General features: G+C 67.5%; 3 protein-coding genes across 5 annotated transcripts; 1 reads left to right on the forward strand and 2 right to left on the reverse strand.

Moving 5' to 3' along the window:
* Positions 1–617: 617 nt before the first annotated feature.
* On the reverse strand, positions 618–3,080 carry ABHD15 (abhydrolase domain containing 15). The gene is made up of 2 exons (XM_061470090.1): positions 2,183–3,080; positions 618–1,251 (listed from the first exon to the last, which is right to left on the reverse strand). The coding sequence occupies exons 1-2, from the start codon at positions 3,004–3,006 to the stop codon at positions 774–776; spliced, it is 1,302 nt and encodes a 433-aa protein (XP_061326074.1). The 5' UTR covers positions 3,007–3,080; the 3' UTR covers positions 618–773.
* Positions 3,081–3,277: 197 nt separating this feature from the next.
* GIT1 (GIT ArfGAP 1) lies at positions 3,278–11,613 on the reverse strand. 2 transcript variants are annotated; one of them, XM_061470121.1, is made up of 22 exons: positions 11,465–11,613; positions 8,562–8,695; positions 8,365–8,477; positions 8,184–8,289; positions 8,021–8,107; positions 7,779–7,909; positions 7,605–7,699; positions 7,483–7,525; positions 7,259–7,285; positions 6,970–7,018; positions 6,804–6,876; positions 6,076–6,173; positions 5,869–5,980; positions 5,657–5,784; positions 5,432–5,584; positions 5,112–5,339; positions 4,968–5,021; positions 4,628–4,714; positions 4,453–4,526; positions 4,189–4,371; positions 4,037–4,100; positions 3,278–3,949 (listed from the first exon to the last, which is right to left on the reverse strand). In XM_061470121.1, the coding sequence occupies exons 1-22, from the start codon at positions 11,514–11,516 to the stop codon at positions 3,737–3,739; spliced, it is 2,304 nt and encodes a 767-aa protein (XP_061326105.1). In that variant the 5' UTR covers positions 11,517–11,613; the 3' UTR covers positions 3,278–3,736. The 2 variants fall into 2 exon arrangements, with proteins under 2 accessions (XP_061326105.1, XP_061326106.1); XM_061470122.1 differs by lacking the exon at positions 7,259–7,285.
* A 2,125-nt stretch (positions 11,614–13,738) lies between these two features.
* On the forward strand, positions 13,739–20,465 carry ANKRD13B (ankyrin repeat domain 13B). Of its 2 annotated transcripts, none has more exons than XM_061470126.1 (15): positions 13,739–13,916; positions 17,016–17,151; positions 17,310–17,434; positions 17,534–17,579; positions 17,801–17,944; positions 18,040–18,229; positions 18,333–18,399; positions 18,490–18,571; positions 18,643–18,707; positions 18,780–18,910; positions 19,038–19,195; positions 19,275–19,427; positions 19,517–19,677; positions 19,867–19,947; positions 20,035–20,465. In XM_061470126.1, exons 1-15 carry the CDS (start codon positions 13,806–13,808, stop codon positions 20,260–20,262), a joined length of 1,878 nt encoding a protein of 625 aa, XP_061326110.1. In that variant the 5' UTR covers positions 13,739–13,805; the 3' UTR covers positions 20,263–20,465. The 2 variants fall into 2 exon arrangements, with proteins under 2 accessions (XP_061326110.1, XP_061326111.1); XM_061470127.1 differs by having other exon boundaries at positions 13,740–13,916; positions 19,867–19,943; positions 20,035–20,245.
* The last annotated feature ends 285 nt before the right edge of the window (positions 20,466–20,750 follow it).

Below are 20,750 nucleotides of genomic sequence, written 5' to 3' on the forward strand. Positions count from 1 at the left end.
GTCCGTGTGCACCACCCCGAGAGCTGCCTCTGACAGCAAAGGCTCTTGCTGCTTTTCCTCTCCTCCTTCTCCTCTTCCTCCTCTTCCTCTCCCCCCCCTCCATCCGGAGGTCCCAGCTCACCACCAAGAGCTCACCCAGCGCCGTGGCATCCCCCAGCTCTAGCAAACCCCGGGTGCCACGTGGGTTTTACCGGTGCCAGAGAGCATTAGCGATTAACCAACCACACACACATATCTGCTGTTTTACTATGAACACTGGTCTGAGGTTTCCAGGCCCAGCGCCGCGGTGATGGGCCCACGAAGGATTGAACATGGGGAATCAAAAACTCCTTTCCTGCTTCCGTGTCTGGTAGCACCAGCTGGTATGAGTGAACCTACAGGTGTGCGTTTTCCTTCTGGTAGAAAATGCCACGAGCACTAACTGGTAAGGCTTAATGTACAGTATATTGTCAGTATTCTGGTATTCTTCTGGTTCAACATACATTATAGCTCCTATATAACCTGTATTAATTGTATAGATTGTGCATTTAAAAAAAAAAGACAAAAAAAGCTGTTACCGAGTTGTCAGAAAAAAAAGAAAAATAAGAAAAAAAAAATAAGAGAAAGGAAAACCCCAATAAGGTCATATGTAATATTTTGTTTGTAAGTATCCTTTGTATCATAGCAAAGGAAATGTTAAAAACAACAAAAAAAAAAAATCAACTGTAATAAAGTAATTTTAGTACACGGAGTGTCTGCCTGCCTTCCCTCAGCCTCCCCTTCCCCACCGCGGGTTACCGGGTGTAGGACCTTTGCCATGTAAAGATGGGGGGCTCCCCAATGGGACCCCGCAGCCTGCGCGGCCGCGGCAGCCCCTTCCTGCGCTCCTCTGCCCGCAGGAACTCTGCCATGGCCCTGAAGTACTCGAGCACGGCCTCGTGCCCCCAGCAGCGCCCCGGGCCCCGCTGGGGGAAGCCGCAGTGTCCCCCATGGGGGGTCAGCAGCAGGAAGAAGTAGGGGCTGGTGCGGAAGAGCTCCAGGGGCAGGCTGCGAGCGGCGGTGCCGCGTACGGGGTCATCGGCGCTGCAGAGGCACAGCACGGGCACGGCCGCCTCGTCTGCGTCGCGCAGGGGCTCGTTGCGGTCCCAATAGGTCTCCCAGCTCGTGGCACGGGGCTTGGTGTGGCAGAAGAGGGTCTCCTCCAGGTCCCGCAGCGAGCGGCTGCGCAGCAGCTTCTCCGTGTCCACCACCTCGGCCAGGGACCTTGCGTACCTGCAGGGATGGGTTGGATGCAGCCGCCTCAAGTGGGTTGTGGCCATGGCCCTGCACACACGGAGTTGGGGGGGGGAACCTGCAGCGCCTTCCCACTGGAGCTGGTTTTGGGGTCCCCAGCCCAATGCTGGGGCGGGGTCCCCGCAGTGCATCCTGTGCCAGTGCTGGTACCATGGCAACGGGAGGCAGCCAGCGCTCTGTTGCCATGGCAGCAGTGGTTGCAATGAGTATCGGGAAATGGGGGGGGGGGGACACCGTGCTGCCAACACCCCCCCAACAAGGCCAACAGCTTCCCACCCCTCCCCAATACCCCCCACAGCCCTGTAGTAAGTCAGGGGCCTGTTGCACCACCTGGGCTTTGCTGAGGATTAAGTTCCCCCCAACATTTTAGGGTTTACCTGCATTTTTTTGGGGGGGAGCCCTCATTTGCCCACCAGCAGGACGCTTTTGCCCCCTCCAGGGTCTCAGCAGCACCCAAGGAGGTGCCACTTGCTCAAGGCCTTGGCATGGGGCAGTTTATCTCCTATCCCTGCCCCTGTGGTGGTCTGGGGCAAGAGAAACCCAAGACCCTTGGGGTTTGTGGTCATAGACCCCCCCAGAGCCCCACAGGGTTTGGTTGCAGAGGAGGGGGTGTCCAGCCCTGCTCAGCCGCCCCAGGGTCCAGCGCAGCACAGGGGCTTTGCCAACCCACCCTCCTGGTGACATCTCCCACCCCAGGGACCCCCGCACTCAGCCCCAGCCGGGTCGGGCAGCGCGTGGTGGCCCCGTGGCAGCCGGCTGCAGGCTGGTGTTCATTAACCAGCCCATTTTGCTGCTCTCAGCACCTCCGTCCCCACGCTGGGGCTCCATGTACCGCCAGCAGCACCCATTGCATGCACCCCCCCAAGGGCTCCCGGGTACCCCCTCCCCAGGACCAAAGGACCCCACTGACCTGCTGAGTCCCTGCTTGAGGTGCAGGAGCAGCGGCCACTCGTAGAGCCAGGGCATCCCGGCCTCAAACCAGTCCCGGCCACGGAAAATGGGGGAGATGCAGGCGGCGGCGGCCAGGCGGCTGGAGGAGCCGCTCTCCCCCAGGTAGGCGAGCAGCAGCCCAGAGCCTGAGCCCTCGCTGACGGCCAGCAGCGGGGCACTGGGGTGCCGGCACTGCAGGTAGGTGACGGCCTCCCGCAGGTCCCGGGGGTCCCCGAAGGGCTGGAGCCGGGGGGTGGTCAGGGGGCAGCCGTTGTGGCCCCGGCGGTTGAAGATGACGGGGATGAAGCCCTTCTCCAGCGCTCGCAGCCCCAGCTGCAGCAGCCCCCCCGTCACCTTCCCGGCGGCGTTGGGGATGAGCATCAGCACCGGGCTGGAACCGCCACCCCCCGCAGCCCCCCATGGCCCCACCAACCAGTCCAGGGCCACCAGTCCAGCGTCCGGCATCTGCAGGAGCTCTCTGGCCACCACCGGCTCTGGCTCGGGCGGCTGCAGGAGCTGCTGCAGCATCTGGAGCCGGGGCCAGCGCGGCCATGGCCAGGGGCCACCCCGCAGCGCCACCGACCGCCCCAAGCTCCGCACCAAGTGCTGGGCCAGCGCCGAGGGCTTGCAGAGCAGCCGGCAGCGCCCGCAGCCATCCTCGGTGATGAAGAGGATCCCCTCCTCTTCCTCCTCTTCTCCCCAGGCTCCAGCCAGCTCGACCCTCCCTGCCCAAAGGCACAAGGCCAGGAGGCCCAGACCCATGAGCACCGCGGCTGCGGCCACCAACCCCTCTGGGGACACCATGGAGGTGGCGGACGGCAGCCCCGGTGCTCGGCGGGTGCGGGAGCGGTGGCGGGGCCTTGCTGGGAGAAGCCCGGCCCCGGGGCTGGGCGAGCGGTGGGGCCGTGCTGGGGCCAGTGGGGCTGTGCCGGGGCTGGCGTGACCGCGGGCAGCCGGGGCCAAGGGGACTGGGTGAAATGGGACGGACACGTGGCTGAGCGCTGCCTGGTGCCGGGGAGGGGGGGGGTGAATCCCATTGCAGCCATAACCCCCCCCCATCGCCGCAGGAGCCGGGTGCCCGTGCAATGCTCACACCTTTATTGATACAAATGTACAAGGACACATCTTACAGTAGGGAGCGTGGCCCCAGCGGGGAAAAAAGGGGGGCAGGACACCCAGGGATGGGGTCCCCATGGGTGCCCCGGTCCAGTGTTAACGCTGCGGGTGGCCCCGGGGGTACCGGCCGCCCAGCGAGGGGCTCTCTGGGGAGGGGTTGGGGGGTACATGGCCACCGCCGCCATGGACACAGGCTATGTACAGGATAAGTTAGGTGCGGCCAGGGGCTGTACAGGGGGGATGTGGGCACCCACCCCCAGCACCTCAGTGGCATGGGGGGGTGGGGGGGCACAGAGGGGGAGCTCACCCCACACCCTGGCTCCCCATGGGCAAAAGGCCACGTGCAGCCGCGCTCACCCCAGGTGCCAGAGGGGAAGGAGAGACAAGAAGAGAGTGGAAGGGGGGCTCGGGCCGGTGCTCACTGCTTCTTCTCGCGGGTGGTGATGGTGACCAGCTGCTTGGCGGCCTTGGCGATGTCGTAGGCACACTGGATGACCTGCTGCGTCAGGAGCTGGTAGTCCACGGCGGCGCCAGGCTCGGGGGGCACGGTCTTGCGGCACTCGCTCTGCAGGCGGTAGGCGCTGGCGTTGAGCAGCCGCAGCGAGCTCCGCACCGTCTCCAGTGCTGGCTTCTGTAAAGGAGCACAGGAAGCATCAGGATCCGCACCAGGGGGAACCGGTGCCTTGTGGGGAACCCCCCCAACCAAACCCCTTCCCACCTTGGGGAACAGCGATGCCATCTCCGTCACAGCCGAGTGGATCTTCTCCGAGCAGGGCATGAAGCTGGGAGCAAGGAGAAAGGGTGAGCACGGGGGGAATAAGGAACTGCCACCCCTGCGAACGCAGCCCCGAGGCCGTGCCCCAGCCCTACCTGTCGTGCTTGGACTCCTGCGCCGCCCGCAGCAGCTCCTGGATGTTCTTGGTGACCTGCTCGGTTTTGAGGATCACGTCCTCCGTGCTGGGCAGCCCCGGGTCCAGCTCCCCGTCCAGCGGGTCCAGCTCATGCGGGAAGTCCTCGTCCTTGCTCAGCTCCACAAACCGCTTCCCCTCCATGCTGCAGGGATCGACCAACGCAGCCGGGTCAGTGCCAGCCCCGTGGCCCTGTGGCCATGCGTGCCCCGGCCTCGGAACGCACCTGATCAGGACCTCACCCGCCTGCGTGTTGTCGTAGTCGCTGTCGGTGCCGCTGCCGTGCCGGTCCAGCTTGCTCTGCAGGGGACAGGAGCAGCGTCAAGCCCTGCCCAGCCCCATCCCAGCGCAGGGATTGGGGTCTCCCCACCCCAAGAGCTTCCCCTCTCCCAGTACGTCACCATGTGCCGGGCACCGTCAGGTGGGCAGGAGAGCAGTGGGGAGGATGGGGGAAAGGGCACCGAGGAGGCAGACGGACCTTTCCGCATCTGGAGGGGGATAAAAAAGGATAAACCAGGCCTAAACACGGTGCAGAGGGGGCTGGAGCCAACCCCGGTGACATGCAGGGGAGGATGAGCACAGGGGACACCGCTCCCTGCATGCAGGAACATGCCATGGCTGCTGTTCCTTGGGGATGTCCCCAGCCTGACCTAGGGGAACCGACACCCGAGAGCCCACATCCCAGGATAGACACAGCCACCACAGCCCACGCAGGAGCCATCCCCACCGCGGCCCCCTTACCCGGTACACACTGGCTGGGATGTGCATGGAGTACAGAGCCTCGTCCTCCACCTCCTGCTGACACATGGAATGTTACAGCCCCATGGCGATGGGACCCAGCGCCCCAAACACACACCCCCCCCCTTCCCATCCCAGCACACTCACCCCAGCACCAAAGGGCTGCAGCCGGGTCACCAGCTCCTCCACCGGCTGCCCAAAAGGCTTCAGCGCCGAGCCCGGCTCGTACATGGAGAAGGCCTGGCGGTCCCGGCGGAGCGGGGGGGCCGTGCCCGGGGGGTGCCCGTGCTCCGGCCGCTCGCTGGGAGCCGGGGTTGGGTGCGTGGGCCCAGTCTGCTGCCGGATCTGCGTGTTCTCTGCCTGCAGCTTGTGGATCTGCAGCCAAGGACGGGAGGCGTCAGCGAGGAGGGGGCCATAGCAAGGATGAGGTATGACAAAGGAAGGGTCCCCGCTGGTCCTGCGCCCACCTCGCGCTGCAGCCGCCGCAGCTCATCGCTCAGGCTGTTGTTCACCTTCATCAGCTGCTGCACCTTGGCCTCAGAGGCAGCCAGAGCCTTCTTCACCTCCAGGTACTCCTGCAGCGTGATGGGGCCGTCCGAGAGGTCGGAGGAATCCATGCTCTATGGGGACACAGGCTCAGTAACAGAATCCCAGCGCCAGGGCTGTGGTCCGGGATGGGGATCCAGGCTCACCCGGGCACGGTTGTTGCGGGACGCGTTGCGCAGCAGTTCCTGGTCCGTATCCTCGTCAGAGGCGACGCTGTCGTAGTCGTGCTGGTCGTCCTGGTCACTCTGGCTGCGCAGCGAGTAGTCGAGGGCGTCTGGGGCGGGGGGGCAAAGGGGGTGCTGAGCACAGGACAGAGGGGAGATGCTCAGCTGCCCCCATCGCTGCCCCCATCCCTCACCTGTGGGACTCAGCAGACTCTTCCCTTGCTGCCGGCGCTTGGCTTCCCCGAGGATGTCAATGAGCAAAGTGGCGAATTCCCTGGCGTTGAACCTGGCCAGCTTCTGACGGCCCTGGGAGGGGATGGGACGGGATGGGGGGAGAAGGGAGTGAGCAAGGCTCGGGGTGCAAAGGGGTTGGGGGGCACAGGGCTTTGGACGGGGCTCACCTGGTTGCGTGTGGCCGAGTACTCGGGGTTGACGGGCAGGAAGGGCACGGCGCTGCGCTCCGTCACCAGCGTGCTGTGGTTCTGTGTCGTCAGCCACACTGCGGGCAGGCAGCGGGCTCAGACCCCCGGGGGGGGCTACGAGGACTGGACCCCCCCTCCGGAGCAAGCTGCAGCCTGGGGCCAGCAGCGGGGCCGGCAGGACGCAGGCGCGGGCGCAGGGCCAGGCTTGGGCTGGGAGCGGAGCCCGGCCGGGATGACGGGAATCGCCTTCCCCGGCCTCCCCCCAGGGCTGGGGACCCCTCCAGTGCCACCCCCTCCACTCCTCACCCTTTGGGGCACCCACTCTGCACTCCCCATGTGTCAGGGAGTCGGTTTGGCACCCTTATCGGTGCCCACCCACCACAGAAATGGGGTGACCCCCACCCCACCACTCCCCCCCCCAGCTCAAGGGCACCCTCCAGGCTGTGCCCCCATCCCCGGGGGGGTCCCGGCACCCACCTCCAGCAGCACCCCAAGCCCTGGCACCCAGCAGCGGCCCCTCGCACCGAGAAACCCTCCCCGGCCAGAGGAATGAGGAAGGAGGGGCCTGCGGTCCCTGCGGACGCATCCGGATCGGGGTGGGGGGAGCGCTGGGCTCAGCCCTGGCCCCACCGCCTGCTCCTCCCCGTGCCGGGACGCCCGCCCCAGCCCTCGGGGGTGCTCCCTGTGCTCCCCCCGCCCCGGCTCACCCGCGTCGTTCTCCCGCCGGTCCACCTCATCATACACATCCATGGCCAGCTCCTCGAACAGGCGGTTGCTGAGCTGCAGCGGGAACAGGGAATGGCGTCAAGCGGGATAGGGGGAGCGGATGGACCCCCCCCCTGCCCCCAAAGCCCTGCCCTGGTTCCAACTCACCGCTTGCAGCTTCTTCTTGGCTGCCTTGGCCAGCTCAGAGAGGTCCAGGCTGGGGGTGTGCGAAGAAGGGGGAAGACACTGGGGTTATCCCTGTTCTGTCCCCACTAAAACAGTCCCCGGCTGCACCCCACTAGGACCAGGACCCCCCCCAGGGCTGGCGAGCAGGCACACGGGGATGAGGTGGCAAAGGGCGAGCAGGACCCCCCCCTCCCTGGGTGCCCTCCAGGCTGGGCAGGGGGGACCCATGCCAGTGGCACTGGGGGGACCCCCGGAGCCAAGCAGACAATACCTCTGTGCCATGCACTTTGGGCGCACCCTGCGCTCCGGAGAAGGCAGCGGAGGGAAGAACAGGATAAAGGCGGATGTTAAACACGCGGACCCCCCCATGTACCCCCCAAAGGATGCTCCAGAGCCAGTCACCGGGAGGTGACCGCGGTCCCCCGCTTCGGCCCAGCGGGGATGCCGAGGGGACCATGGGACAGGGCAGCGGGGCTGCGGACACGGGGCACTCACCTATCGGCCATCTGCGGGATGATGTAGTGCCCGTTCTTGTGGTCTGAGCAAAGAGAGGGGGGGTGAGCAGGGCCCTGTGCCCCCCCCCCCGGGTTAGCCACCCCCGGGACCCCCGTGCTCACCCGGCTTCCTGCCGCAGAGGTAGAAGGCCAGCCGGTCGGTCAGCTCGTACTGGCACTCCACCAGCCGCTCCGCCAGCTCGTGCTGGGCTGCCTGCCTGTGAGAGGATGGGCATGGGGTGATGCACACCCTATGGGGGTGCAGGCAGAGGGTACTCCCCCATTCCCCACCCTCACCTGGCATAGTCAATGGGGGTCCGGCCGTTCACATCGGGTGCCCCGGGGTCGGCGCCATAGACCACCAGCAGCTCTGCCTGCAGGATCTGGCCGGCCTTGGCCGCCACGTGCAGTGGCGTGGTGCCTTTCTCCTGCAGGCACGGGCAGCATCAGCCCCACATCCTGCCCATGGGATGCAGCTCTGGACCCCCCCCCAAATCCCATCCCCATCCCCAGACACCCCCAGCCCCACCAGTGCTCACCGGGTGGAAGAAGTTGGCCTGTGCGCCCAGCGACAGCAGGCGCAGGCACGTCTCCAGGTTGCCCGTCCGCACGCTTGAGTGCAATTGCTGCGGAGGAGAGAAGGGGTAAGGGGGGGGAAATCTGTCCCCAGCACCAAGAGGGGGCCCTGCACCCACACCCCACCTTGCTGAGGTCCTTGGCAGTGACACCATCGTCATCCCGGCACGGCAGCTTGTGGACAAAGGCCAGCATCTGGTACTTGGCGCGGATGAACTCTGACTTGGTGGGGCTGGAACAGGTTGTGGGGTGAAGGTGGGTGCCTGGCCGGCATTGACCCACACCCCATGGCATGGGGGGCACTTACTGCACTTTGTCCTGGGGGTTTGCCTTCCGGCGACCGCTCTGAACCTGGGCTGGATCCAGCAGCGAGTGCTCCCAGATGGAGTTGGCCCCGTTGCTCGCCAAGGTGTGCACCATCTGCAGGGGACAGGCAGGACACAGTGGGCATGGGGGGGTCCCTGTATGACCCCCCCCCCATGTCCCCACGGTGTCAGCACCCACCTGGAGCAGGGTGGCGGGCCAGGGGCTGTGTCGGAGGTGCTTGACGATGGAGATGTGGCGGCCCAGGCTGCGGTGCACGCTGCAGCACTCGTCGCAGATGAGCACCCCACGGTTGATGGACGCCCAGCCTGGGTCTGCGGGGTGGAACAAGGGGGTGTCACCGGGGGTCCCCTCCCCATGCGGCCCCCTCCCCATCCACCCCACTGCTGCTGGGGGGGATGCGTTGCCATAGTGACGGTTTCCCTGGTGACAGAGAGGGGCTCAGCCCATCACCAGGGGAAACCCACAGGTTTCCCATAGCAACCAGCACCCGCCAAAGGGGGGGCAGGATTTGGCCTCCCCCACCATGAGGGCAGCTGGTGGCAGGGATGATGCCAGCTCCACGGCAGAGCACCCCAAGCAGTGGCACCCTGAGTCACGGCAGCACCCAGTGAGGCTGTGCACCCCCTCGGTCCCCAACTGGGCATTTGGGGGAGCCCTGGATAGGGGGGAATATGCCCCTCAATGAGGGGCACCCCCAGCCCATGGGCTCCCGCCCATGGTGGTCACCAGCTCTGCAGCCCCACCACCCCAAACCAGCCCCACAGGGCACCCCGCCTTTGGGGGCAGGTGCCATGTCCCCCCACCACTGCCAGCCCCCCCCCTCCATTCCCAACCGTTGTCCCCGGCCCGGCCAGACTGGAGCCCTTTGTGTCCCGCTGGGAACAAAGGGCTGTTTGAGCCGCCGCGCCGGCCCCACGCTGGCACCAGCCCTGGCACCCACGGGGGCCCCGCTCACGGCAGCTCCCCACGCACGCACCCCAAAAACGAGTCCTGGGGCTGGGCCGGGGGGAGATCCAGCCCCTTGGGGGGGGGTGTGGGGCTGTAACTGCACCCAACATCACTGAGGGCAGGATTTCGGGACCCTCAGCTGCATCACAGCCCCTTCCCATGGATGATGCTGAACTGTCCCTGGGTGCTGCAGGGAACCCCAGCAGCCTCTGCCAGCCCCAGCACCCCTTGTTTCTGTGGGGCCTACACAAACACCTCCACACAGATGGGGGGAGCCCCAAGCCCCTGTTCTCAATGCGATGGACCACTGTTGGGGTGCCGGGACGCCTCAGGGATGGGGGCGTCAGCCTGGAAGGGTGCCCTTGAGCTGGGGTGTGTGGGGGTCACCCCATTTCCATGGTGGGGTGGGCACCAACAGGCACACCAAACCCACTCCCTGCCACCAGGGAAACGCAGAGCTGGTGCCTCAGAGGGTGAGGAGCAGGGGGTGGCAGCACTGACCAGAAACAATGGGGTCGCAAAACCCCCCTCCTCATCCCCTGTGGACGCGGTTTGGGGTCACGCAGTGCTGCAGTGCCCTGGGGCCGAGGTGGGGTGTCTGGGGGGGAGCCTGGCAGCCCTGTGCACACAGATGGCAGCGCCTTGGCAGCCGGCGCGGCAGCATCTGCGCCTTGGCGCCCGCTGCCCACGGGAACAGGACGCTCCGAGCGGGGGGAGCCGACCCCGCTGATCTCGGGTACCCCGGGGCAGCACCCCAAGCACCGCAGGGGCGGACGGGGTGCGGTGGGATGCGGGTGGGACTGCAGCAGCTCGGGGAGCGCTGGCACTGGGGCACCCCAAATCCTGGGAGGATCATGGAGCTTCAGGGAACAGCGGCACCTCCATCCCTGCCCCGGGACCCCCAGCACTCAGCCCAGCGATGGTGAGCAGGGGCCTGCGGCTGGCCGGGATTCAGCCAAGGGAGCCTGGGCACAGGGATGAGGACACCCCACAGCCAGCCCATCACACAGGGCCGGGCAGCACATCCCCGGCGCGGTAGGAAGCGGCCTCTGGACTTTATAACTCATTTCCTCACATGGCTGCCAGGCGATAAGAGATTGGAAAGAAACGGGTTTCCATTCCCCCCCCCCCCGGCCCCGCTCTGGCACCGCCCCAGGCACCCCTGTGCCCCCCGCATGGGGGACGTGCCGGAGGCAGGGCAGCCCCGTACCCACGCGTGCCGCCGGCTTTTCCTGGCAGGATCCGGCCATTGGCACGTGGCCGGAATAATTTCGGCACAGCCTTGGCCCGCGGGCAGCTTTCCGGGGCCGGCTCGAAGCGAGAGCCTCCGCTCCCGGCCCCGTTCATTCATTGCCATGGGGACACCCGTGGTGGCCATGGGCAGGGTTTGGGGGGTCCGGCCCCACTGTGGGCAGGGTTTACGGGGTCCAGCCCCACTGCAGCACCCATGGGCTGGTGCCTGATGTGGGGGCTGTGGGCACTGGCACCATCGGGGATGCGAATCGTCTTGCCCAGGCTCAGGCTCCGGCTTGCAGCGCGGCCGCCACCGCCAAGAACGGATCCAGCCGGTGTGGGTGCTGGCTGTGGGGTGCTGTGGGGTATCCCTCCCTCTCCATCCCACCATTTGCAGTGTCCTCGGTGCTGCTGGCACCCACTGGCACATCCCCAGCCTGCGCCAGCAGCCCCCGTGCTGAGGGTGCAAAGGCTGCGGGTGGTGCATGGGGGTGGTGGGTGCAGTGGGGGCACACTGGGTGCTCAGGGGGGAATCGGGGTCACGTTTGGGGTGTACCGCGAGATTCCTGGAGGAGGCAAAAGGGGGTGCACTAAAGCGTTGCATCAGAGGGTTCCTGGGTGGCAAAGCAGGATGCAGGGGGGTCCCTGGGGTTTGCACTGCAGGGTGCATTGGGGTGACCGTGGGGGGGTCCTGGGGGCACGCAGGGGCCTCACACTGGGGAGCAGAAGGAGATGCAAGAAGGGCTCCGCGGGCGCATCCCGGGGGATGCAGAGCGGGTACCCGGGGCACGGCGGGGTGCAGGGGGGCCGTACCGGGCAGTGCGAGGCAGGCTCTTCGGGGGGGGGGGTCTGGCGGCGGATGGGGCGCACCGGGGGGTGCCGCGGGGGCCGGTCCTTACCTGGTGCGCTGCAGTCTGCGCACACCTCCGCCCGCGGCGCCTTCCGGGACATCCTCAGCGGCGAGGCGGGCCCGGGCCCGGGCCTCTGCGCCAGCGTGGGGCGGCGGCGGCGGCACCCCCGGGCCCGCCGGGGGGAGGAACGGGGGAAGGGGAGGGAAGGGAGGCGGGGGGGGAGAGCCTTGCGGCGGGGCTGGGGCGGGGGGCGGCGGGGGCCCGGGGCCGCGGCACGCCGGGGGCTACCGGCTGCTCCCTGCGCCCGGCGGCTCCGCAGGAAGCGGCGCAGGCCCGGCCCCGGCGGAGGAGGGGCCGCACCGCCCCCGCCCCGCACCGGCAGCGCCGCCGCGACCGCCCCGCACCGGCACCTGCGCCCGCAGCCGCACCCGTACCCGTACCCGTACCGGACCCGGACCCGTACCCGCACCCCTACCCGCCCCCGTACCCGCACCCCTTCCCGCACCCGTACCCGTACCGGACCCGGACCCGTACCCGCACCCCTACCCGTACCCGTACCGGACCCGTACCCGTACCCGCACCCCTACCCGCCCCCGTACCCGCACCCCTTCCCGCACCCGTACCCGCACCCCTACCCGCCCCCGTACCCGCACCCCTTCCCGCACCCGTACCCGCACCCCTACCCGCACCCGTACCCGCACCCCTACCCGCACCCGTACCCGCACCCCTACCCGTACCCGCACCCCTACCCGCACCCCTACCCGCACCCCTACCCGCACCCCTACCCGTACCGCACCCCTACCCGTACCCGCGCCGCCGGCGCCCAAGCACCGGCACAACCCCGGTCCTGGTCCCGGTGTCCCAGATCGGGTCCTGGGCACTTCCCAGCCCGGTTCTGGTTCCAGCCCTGAGCACCCCGCCTGCTCCTGGACACCCCCTCGTCCTGCCTCCCCCCTCCGTGGTCAGCGCCCTCCTGGTCCCGTTCTCAACCCAAAGCACTGTCCCGGTTGTGGTCCCAGCCCAGGTCCTGTTCATCTCGCCCACCGGCTCCAGGTCCGGGGCACCCCTGTGGTCCTTGTCCTGCTCCCAGCCCAGGTCCTGCACACCCCAGTCCGAGCTCTGGGCATCTCCCTGTTGTCCCATGTCCTGCTTCAGCCCCCTCAGCACCGGCTCTGGCACTTGTCTTGCACCGACCCCCAGCCTGGACACCCCTAATCCTGGCACTCTGGTGCTGTGCACCCCACTCCTGTGCATCCCATCACCAGGCGCACTATGGGGTGCAGTGCAGGCAAGCACAGTCAGGTTGTGGGGTGCAGGACACGGGGTTCCTTCCTGCCCCAGCAGTGCAGGCAGGACACTGCGCTGTGGATGTGGATGTGCAGGGTGGGCCACAGCATTGCCAGTAGATTCATCAGGGAATTCGGGGAGGGTGGGGGTACTGGATAGACCCATTTATGGTCTACCCCCCCCCCCCGGCATCCTTTAAGCCCCGTTGTGCAGGCAGCTGTGGGGGTCAGACCCCTGCATTGCACCCACCCCATGCAAGATCCAAAGGACCGGAGCCGGATCCTGCCCCCCAGCACCGTGGGTCAGGCTGTACAACGGGTGACCTCACCGAGGGGATGGCCCATGACGTCATGGGACAGCGGGGACATGCGGGATGCTGTGCGGGGACCGGGGCAGGGGGGATGCGACCACCCCCACCGCCAGCACCACCGCGTTCAGTGTGGCTGAATGGGGAATAACGAGGGGGTTCAGCCCCACGGCGGGGAGGGGGGCAGCGGGTCGGGGGCCGGGCAGGAGGCTGAGGCAGTGGCTGAGGCCCAGCCTCGCATTGTTCTCGGCCAGCAGCCGGAAAACACGACGCCCGCCCGGCAGAAACGCAGGCGGAAAAGGAAACCGGGCTGGGGGCCCCCGGCGGCCGCTGCCCGGCACTTGGGGGGGGGAGCTCGGACCTCCCCCCCCCTCGCCACCGCCTTCACCCCTGCCCTGCCATGTGCCCAGGGCCAGCATGGGGGAAGTGGGAGGGGGGAAATCAGCGTGGAGAGAGGATGTTGGGGGGCCCTGAGGGTCAGCGGGTGACACTTTGCAGCCATCCCCCCCCCCCCCCCCCGTACCCCCGCAGGGTCGGAGGCCGCGGTGATGGGCTGCGCGACGCGGGGTTTGGGCTGGGGCCGAGGAAGAAAGAGGAGGATGAGGAAGGGGGCGATGCCGGGCAGGGTGACTACAAGTCCCATGAGGCCGGGCGGTGCGGGGAGGGGGGGGGGGGGGGGGGGGGGCGCGGGGGAAGCACCGTGCGGGAGGTGCCGGTTCCTCCCCGCCCCGCGCCCCCCCGCGCCCCGCTCCGCCCCGCGCCGCGCCCGCCGCGCCGCTCCAGCATGCACGGAGGATGCTCGCGTCTTGCTCAGGCAGGAAGGGGCCGGAGGGCAGGTACCCGCTGCACTACCTCGTCTGGCACAACCGCGCCCGCGACCTGGACCGGGAGCTCAGCGCCAAGCAGGTGGGGGAGTGGGGGGGTAAGGGGGGTACCCCCGGGCACGGCCCGGTTCTGCTCGGTTCAGCTGATGCAATGCTGCCGGGCTGCAGCCGGGCTCCTGCTCGGGGCTGGGATGAGGATGGAGATGGTGGTGGTGCTGATAATGATGGGGTCCCTCGCGCGGCTGGCAGGGCTCTGGGGGTGCCGTGTGTCCCCCAGCACCCCGGGACTGTGCCGGCTGCTCCCGGGGCCGGCGCGGAGCAGTGGGTACCACCCGCCGGTCCCCTGCATCCCCCGGCGCATGCAGCCCCAAGCATCCCTTCCCACGTGTCCGCTGCTAGGCCTCTGCGGACCCTGCACCCCGACCTGCACCCCACTTCTTGGGGTGCTCACAGCCCCGCTGCTACCCCCCAGCTCCCCACCCTCAGGCTGAGCCCCCTGTGGGGAGAGACACAGGGCCCTGATGCTGCTATGGGGTGCAGACCCCAACCCCAAACGGCCAGTCGGGGTCTTCTCAGCGTGGGGGACCCCCGGTGTCCCCCATCCCGGGAGGCCCCCAGCCGGCGGGTGGTGGAGCACGTCCTCAGGCGGGTTCCCAGCCTCCCTTCTCCCCCGTGGCGTTGCAATTCAGGTAATTAAAACCCAACCCCGAAGACGCAGGAAACCGCAGGCGCTGGAGGGAGGCTGGTGGTGAGGCTGTGACCAGCATCCCCGCTCCCTCGGCCGGGCTCCCGGCACCCCAGGGTGCTGAGGGCCGCGCCGGATGGACCCCGCTGATGCACAAACCAGGGGGCTGCTGTACCACGATGCTCCCGCCGGGATGCAGGCGATGGCTCCCGCCACACCCGCCTCCATTGTGGGGGCCAGCCGGGATGGATGCGCCGGCATCGCCCCATCGCCGGCACGTTTATTCCCGTGGTGATTTGGGGTCGTTTTTCCCAGGAGCTCGGTGTGGTGCAGATCAAAGCTGGGTGCAGGCGGCGGCGGCGGCTCAGGAGATGCTGGGGATGCAGGGAGGGTTTCCAACACACCCTGCGCCTGGCTCTGGAGGGGCTCTGACATGGTCCCTGCTGCCATTTGCAGGGTGAAAGCAAAGCCGGCTCTGTGTGCACCCATGGGTGCTGCAGGCCAGACCCCAGGGCAGGTGGGGGTTTGGGGCGAGCCCAAGCTGACCCCCCCATCCCTATCCAGGGCATCCAGGGACACGGCTCAGTACACATGCAGGCGTTTGGGGATGGGAAGTGCTGGGGCAGCTGGCAGCATTGCTCCTCTTCATGTCCCCATAAGGGCCCTCTGTGGGTCACCCCTGAATTGTCACCATGAGCTCTTGTCCACGCTTGCCTCCACCTGGGGAGTGAGGGCCAGCGGGTCCCCCTGGCAGAGGCAGCACAAGGAGGTGGCAGGCAGTGACACAGAGCCCATTGTACCAGGACATCCCACACCACAGCCTGCCCTGTCGCACATGGCCGGGACCCAGGGCTGCAAAGGGACAGCAGCGCCCAGCACCACCTCCCCGTGCTGGCCCGTGTCCCCTGATGCCACCCGGGAGCAGACGCTGGGGTCCCCCACCCTGGGGACAACCCCGGCACAGGGGATGCTCTGTGCCACGTCCTGGCTGGCGCGGGAGGAGCAGCCAGGGCTGCACCGCTGCCACCCCAGGGCCATCCCTGTCCCCATCCCCGGTGGGTGCCACAGCCCCAGGAGGGGCAGCGCTCCGAGGTCTGTGCTGCAGCCCCTTGAGCTGGAGCTGTCCCAGCGCCAGGCCCAGGACCGAGCTCTTGCTGGTAAAAACTGGGTCATGCCGTGTCCCCCGGGGGTGGCTCCTGTGCCGCATCCCCGGAGCGGGGACCCTGATCCCGCCTGGCACTGGGGCAAGGCTGCAGCTGGGGAGCCCCACTGAGCCTGCAGCACCCGTCCCCCAGCTGGGGGGCGATTGCTTTAATGAGAGTCATTTCATTAGCGCAATTAAGCAGCGGCAGTCGCCTGGAGAGCGGTGGAGCAGCGCGTTGGCTCCTGGAGAGCCGGGGGCTGTTTTGCTCCAGTGGTGTGGGCAGCCTGGTGGGGGTTCCCCTTCATGGTGAGCCCCTGGGGGTGAGGGGCGTGGGGATGTCCCTGAGCAGGGATGGGGACTCCCTGGGGCAGAGGGAATGCAGGATGTGCCCAAGAGCGAGGCAGGGACTTGCTGCGGGCAGGAGCCTGGCTTTAGAGAGCCCACACCCCAACCCTGCCCAGCCCCAGACACCTCTGGGGTGCCTGGTTCCACTTGGCACCTTTGGGTCCTGCAGCCCAGCTTTGTCCTCCCCAAAACCCATGCCTTGATTCGGGGTCCATCCCACTGCCCTCTCCCCTGGCTGCACGCAGCTACCGCTCTCCAGGCACAAGGTACTGGGGGGCAGAAGCTGGTCCCCCGCTGCCGCTCCATCATCCCCTGCGCCGTATCCCCAGCCTGGGGTGTGGGTGCGATGCTGCACCCCACACAGGTTCTCGGGGTGCCCATCACCACCACCACCCCGCCCCACCCGCGAGGGATTCCTCAGGCCTGGCCGGGTGCCCGGCTCTGGGCTTGGCACAAACAATGGCAGCCCCAGCGTGCGGCTCCCCGGGGCCGGGGATCCTCGGAGCAGTCGCTCCGCTCACGCAGCCGCCTGCGGCTCAGGCAAGGGAACACGTGCGCCCGCCGCAGCCACGCTCCGGGCCTCGGCAGAGGGGGGCTGCCAGCGGGTGCTGCCTGGCAACTGGGCAGCAGCACCCCCCCTTGCATCCAAACCACAGAGGTGGGGGCTTTCCCCAAGCTTGCAGCTGCATCAAGCCGTGCAGAGCCCCATGCGCCGCGCCGGTGGCATCCCTGCGCCCCAATGCCATGCCCCTGCTCCATGCCCATATGGGTGGGTAGAGCCCGGCCTGTCCGTGCTGGGCTGTGCTGGGGGCTGGCAGCACCACTGCACTCTGCCCATGGGTCTGAGGAGCAGGGAGAGCCTTTTGGGGTGCATCTCCCGGGGGAGCTGAGAGGATGCTCGCTGAGATGCCATCGGATGCTGGCTGCTTGCGGGAGCTTCACATCTGCATTGGAGGGCAAGGTCTGGCCACCCCGGATGGTCCCTGAGGCCCGTTCCCTCCTGGCAGACTGACATTGAGCAGCTGGACCCCCGAGGACGCACCCCACTGCACCTGGCCACCACGCTGGGCCACCTCGAGTGTGCCAGGGTGCTGCTGAAGCATGGTGCTGACGTGGGCAAGGAGAACCGCAGCGGCTGGACGGGTGAGCCTTGGTCCTCCATCAACCTGCCCTGGCATGGGCATGGGTATGGGCACACTTGATGGTGGAGCTCCCCAAGGGACAGCTCGCATGGTGGTGCATGCATGTGGCCACCTGTGCCGTGCCACAGCCCTGGGCAACTGCCCTTCTGTGCCCTGCAGTCCTACAGGAGGCTGTGAGCACGCGGGACCTGGAGCTGGTGCAGTTGGTCCTGCGCTACCGTGACTACCAGAGAGCCATCAAACGCCTGGCTGGGATCCCCATCCTGCTGGAGAAGCTGCGCAAGGTATCCCCATCCCTCCATCCCATGGGAATAGTAGGGTGGGATGGCGGGCAGGGGGATACTGGCCACAGGTTCCTCCTGACCCCATTGGGCTCTCGGCAGGCCCAGGACTTCTATGTGGAGATGAAGTGGGAATTCACCAGCTGGGGTAAGCTCGGGGTAGAGCGTTGCTGGGGTCAGAGCGGGAGTCCCCCAGCCCCAACACCATCCCCATCCCCAGGATGGTGGACACTGTCCCCCCTCTCCCCACGCACTCCAAGCTTGCAGACCCCTGTCCCCAGATGCATCCCCCCCCAGCTCAGTGCTGTCAGCCCACTCGGGGTGCAGGTTGGCCCCATCCCTGGCTGGGCTATCACCGTCTCTCCCCAGTGCCGCTGGTGTCCAAGATCTGCCCCAGCGACACCTACAAGGTGTGGAAGAGCGGCCAGAACCTGCGGGTGGACACGACGCTGCTGGGCTTTGACCATATGACCTGGCAGCGGGGCAACCGCAGCTTCGTCTTTAGGGGGCAAGGTGAGACCGCAGCAGGATCCCCCCCCGGTGTCCTCAATGGGGAGCAGCACTGCGGAGCGCGGGTGACGTGGTTGTCCTGACCCTGCTCCCTGCAGACACCAGCGCGGTGGTGATGGAGATCGACCACGACCGGCGGGTGGTGTACTCGGAGACGCTGGCCCTGGCCGGCCACGACCAGGAGGTGCTGCTGGCTGCTGTGCAGCCCACCGAGGAGCAGGTGATGGGGCGGCTCACGGCCCCCGTCGTCACCACGCAGCTCGACACCAAGAACATCGCCTTCGAGAGGTGGGCTGGGGGCAGCACCGGGCCCATCCGTCCCTAGGGATGCGCAGCCCCGCAGAGGCTGGATGAGCGAGACCATCCATCGCTCACTGTTGTGTCCCCCAAGGAACAAGTCCGGCATTCTGGGCTGGAGGAGTGAGAAGACGGAAATGGTGAATGGGTACGAGGCCAAGGTGAGGGGCAGGGGTTGAGCTGCCTGAAGGGATATGGCTGGTTGTGGGTTGGGGGGTATCCACATCAGCCATTCCCCCCTCCTCATCCAGGTCTACGGCGCATCCAATGTGGAGCTGATCACGCGGACACGGACCGAGCACCTCTCGGACCAGCACAAGGGCAAGAGCAAAGGTGGAACCGGCACGGGCTGGGTGGGCAGAGCATCGTGCCCGCTCTAGCCCTCACCCCCTCATGTCCCACAGGCAGCAAGACCCCTCTGCAGTCCTTCCTGGGCATCGCCGAGCAGCATGTGGGGCCCAACAACGGGGTGAGCGTCCCATGGGTCTGGGGGGTGTCCCCACACTTGGACACCCCCTCACCCCCCTGGGCCGTCCCATAGACGCTGATCACGCAGACACTGAGCCACGCCAACCCCACCGCCATCACCCCGGAGGAGTACTTCAACCCCAACTTCGAGCTGGGCAACCGGGACATGGGGCGGCCCATGGAGCTCACCACCAAGACACAGAAGTGAGGGGGGAAGGAGCAGAGTGGGGACCCCCCTGTCCTTCCCCCCCCCCCCATCTCCTTGCCCGCTGCAGAGCCCCCCATGGGGGGGCAGGCAGGGGGTCCCCAGCCCGGCGCCTGTCCCCGGCAGGTTCAAGGCGAAGCTGTGGCTGTGTGAGGACCACCCGCTGTCCCTCTGCGAGCAGGTTGCCCCCATCATTGACCTCATGGCAATAAGCAACGCGCTCTTCGCCAAGCTCCGGGACTTTATCACCCTGCGCCTCCCGCCCGGCTTCCCCGTCAAGATCGGTACGAGGAGGGGGGGGTCTTTAGGGGTACAGGTGATGCAGCAGGATTCCCTGCCTGCTTCTTATCCCATTTCCCACAGAAATCCCTATCTTCCACATCCTCAACGCCCGCATCACCTTTGGGAACCTCAATGGGTGCGACGAGCCCGTCAGCTCCCTGCGGCACAGCCCCAGCAGCGAGGCCCCTTCACCCAGCAGCGACTCTTCCAGTGTCAGCAGCTCCAGCTCCCTGAGTACGTGGGGTTAAGGGGGGACACGGGTGCTGGGGTAGGGAGGGGGGACACGGAGGGGTACCCAGCCTTTCGGTGCCTGTCTCCCGTAGCCTCATGCCGCGTGTGTGAGATGGACCCGGCCCTGTTCGAGGTGCCGCGGGGGTACAGCGTGGTGGGGACGCACCAGGACGCCCTGCGGGAGGATGAGGATGATCTGCTGCAGTTCGCCATCCAGCAGAGCCTGCTGGAGGCAGGCAGTGAGTACGACCAGGTGGGTGCTGACACCCCCCCCCCCCCACCTCCCATTGCCCACCCCATCCTGATGCTGCTGCGGGAGGTTCATCCCACCTTGCCCCATCCCTGCGCCCCAAGGTGATGGGTCAGCACCCATGCCATGGAGCTATATTTTGGGGTGCTCAGGGCAAAACGGGTGCCACCCTCTGACACCCCCCCCCCGTAGGTGACCATTTGGGAGGCGCTAACCAACAGCAAGCCAGGCACCCACCCCATGTCCCACGAGGGCCGCCGGGGAGACAGGTTGGTAAGGTCCAGCCAGCCCCCCCCCCACCCCGGGGGAGCGGGTGCTGGCTCCGCAGGGACCCCCATTGAGACCCTGCCGACCCCCCAGGACTCCCCAGCACACAGCAGCGCCCCGGCCCCCCGCTGCCCCAGCGCCGGGGGGGGGCCGGGGGCCCAGCCCCCTGTTCCCCAGCTACGCGGAGCAGTTGCGCTTGGCCATGGCGCTGTCGGCGCGGGAGCAGGAGGAGGCCGAGCGCCGGACGCGCCAGGAGGAGGAGGATCTGCAGCGGATCCTGCAGCTCTCGCTGACGGAGAAGTGACCCCGCACCCCCACTGACCCCCCCCCCCCCTCCATCCCTATGGGGATGGGGATGCGGGCGGTGCCGTGCGTGGGGGCACAGAGGGGGAGCGGGGTGGGAGCAGGCAGCCCGAGCACTGCAGGCGGGGAGGGGGGGGGTGCAGGATTTGGCCTTGGTGTGGGGGAGATCATCCCTATAGGTGGGGTGAAGGGGGGGCACCCCACAGCAGGATGGGGTGGGGATGGGTGGCGGGGACCGGGGGGGGCAACCCTACAGACTGTACCCACCCCTGGGACCCCCAACCGCACTGTGGGGTGCTGCTCGGCCCCTCACCCTAGGGAGGCGGTGGGGGGCACATCCTGCCCCAGATGGGGGTCTGCCAGGTGTGTGGGGTCCCGGGCTGTCCCCTAGAGCTGGGGGGGCTCTGCCCAGCCCCCCCCGAGCCCCCTCAGCCCAGGCGCTACCAAGTGCACTTACCCGGGAGCTGCTCTGCCTGCCATGGGAGGGGCTCAGCCCCATTGCACCC

The sequence above is a fragment of the Pezoporus flaviventris genome, unplaced genomic scaffold, assembly GCF_033815535.1.
Source record: "Pezoporus flaviventris isolate CSIRO_AGI_PZ_B2104156 unplaced genomic scaffold, CSIRO_AGI_Pfla_v1 ptg000063l, whole genome shotgun sequence".
Lineage (NCBI taxonomy): Eukaryota > Metazoa > Chordata > Aves > Psittaciformes > Psittacidae > Pezoporus > Pezoporus flaviventris.

What these genes read in the sequence shown, in the direction of transcription:
- ABHD15 (XM_061470090.1), bottom strand. Translation starts at nt 3,006, where the DNA reads ATGGTGTCCCCAGAGGGGTTGGTGGCCGCAGCCGCGGTGCTCATGGGT. An exon ending in CTCAAGCAGGGACTCAGCAG is followed by an intron (nt 1,252 to 2,182) that starts GTCAGTGGGGTC and finishes CCATCCCTGCAG; the next exon opens with GTACGCAAGGTCCCTGGCCG.
- ANKRD13B (XM_061470126.1), top strand. Translation starts at nt 13,806, where the DNA reads ATGCTCGCGTCTTGCTCAGGCAGGAAGGGGCCGGAGGGCAGGTACCCG. An exon ending in CTTCGTCTTTAGGGGGCAAG is followed by an intron (nt 17,945 to 18,039) that starts GTGAGACCGCAG and finishes TGCTCCCTGCAG; the next exon opens with ACACCAGCGCGGTGGTGATG. An exon ending in GCACAAGGGCAAGAGCAAAG is followed by an intron (nt 18,572 to 18,642) that starts GTGGAACCGGCA and finishes CATGTCCCACAG; the next exon opens with GCAGCAAGACCCCTCTGCAG.
- GIT1 (XM_061470121.1), bottom strand. Translation starts at nt 11,516, where the DNA reads ATGTCCCGGAAGGCGCCGCGGGCGGAGGTGTGCGCAGACTGCAGCGCA. An exon ending in CTGCCAAGGACCTCAGCAAG is followed by an intron (nt 8,108 to 8,183) that starts GTGGGGTGTGGG and finishes TCTCCTCCGCAG; the next exon opens with CAATTGCACTCAAGCGTGCG. An exon ending in TGCAGCCCTTTGGTGCTGGG is followed by an intron (nt 5,022 to 5,111) that starts GTGAGTGTGCTG and finishes ATGTGTCAGCAG; the next exon opens with GAGGTGGAGGACGAGGCTCT.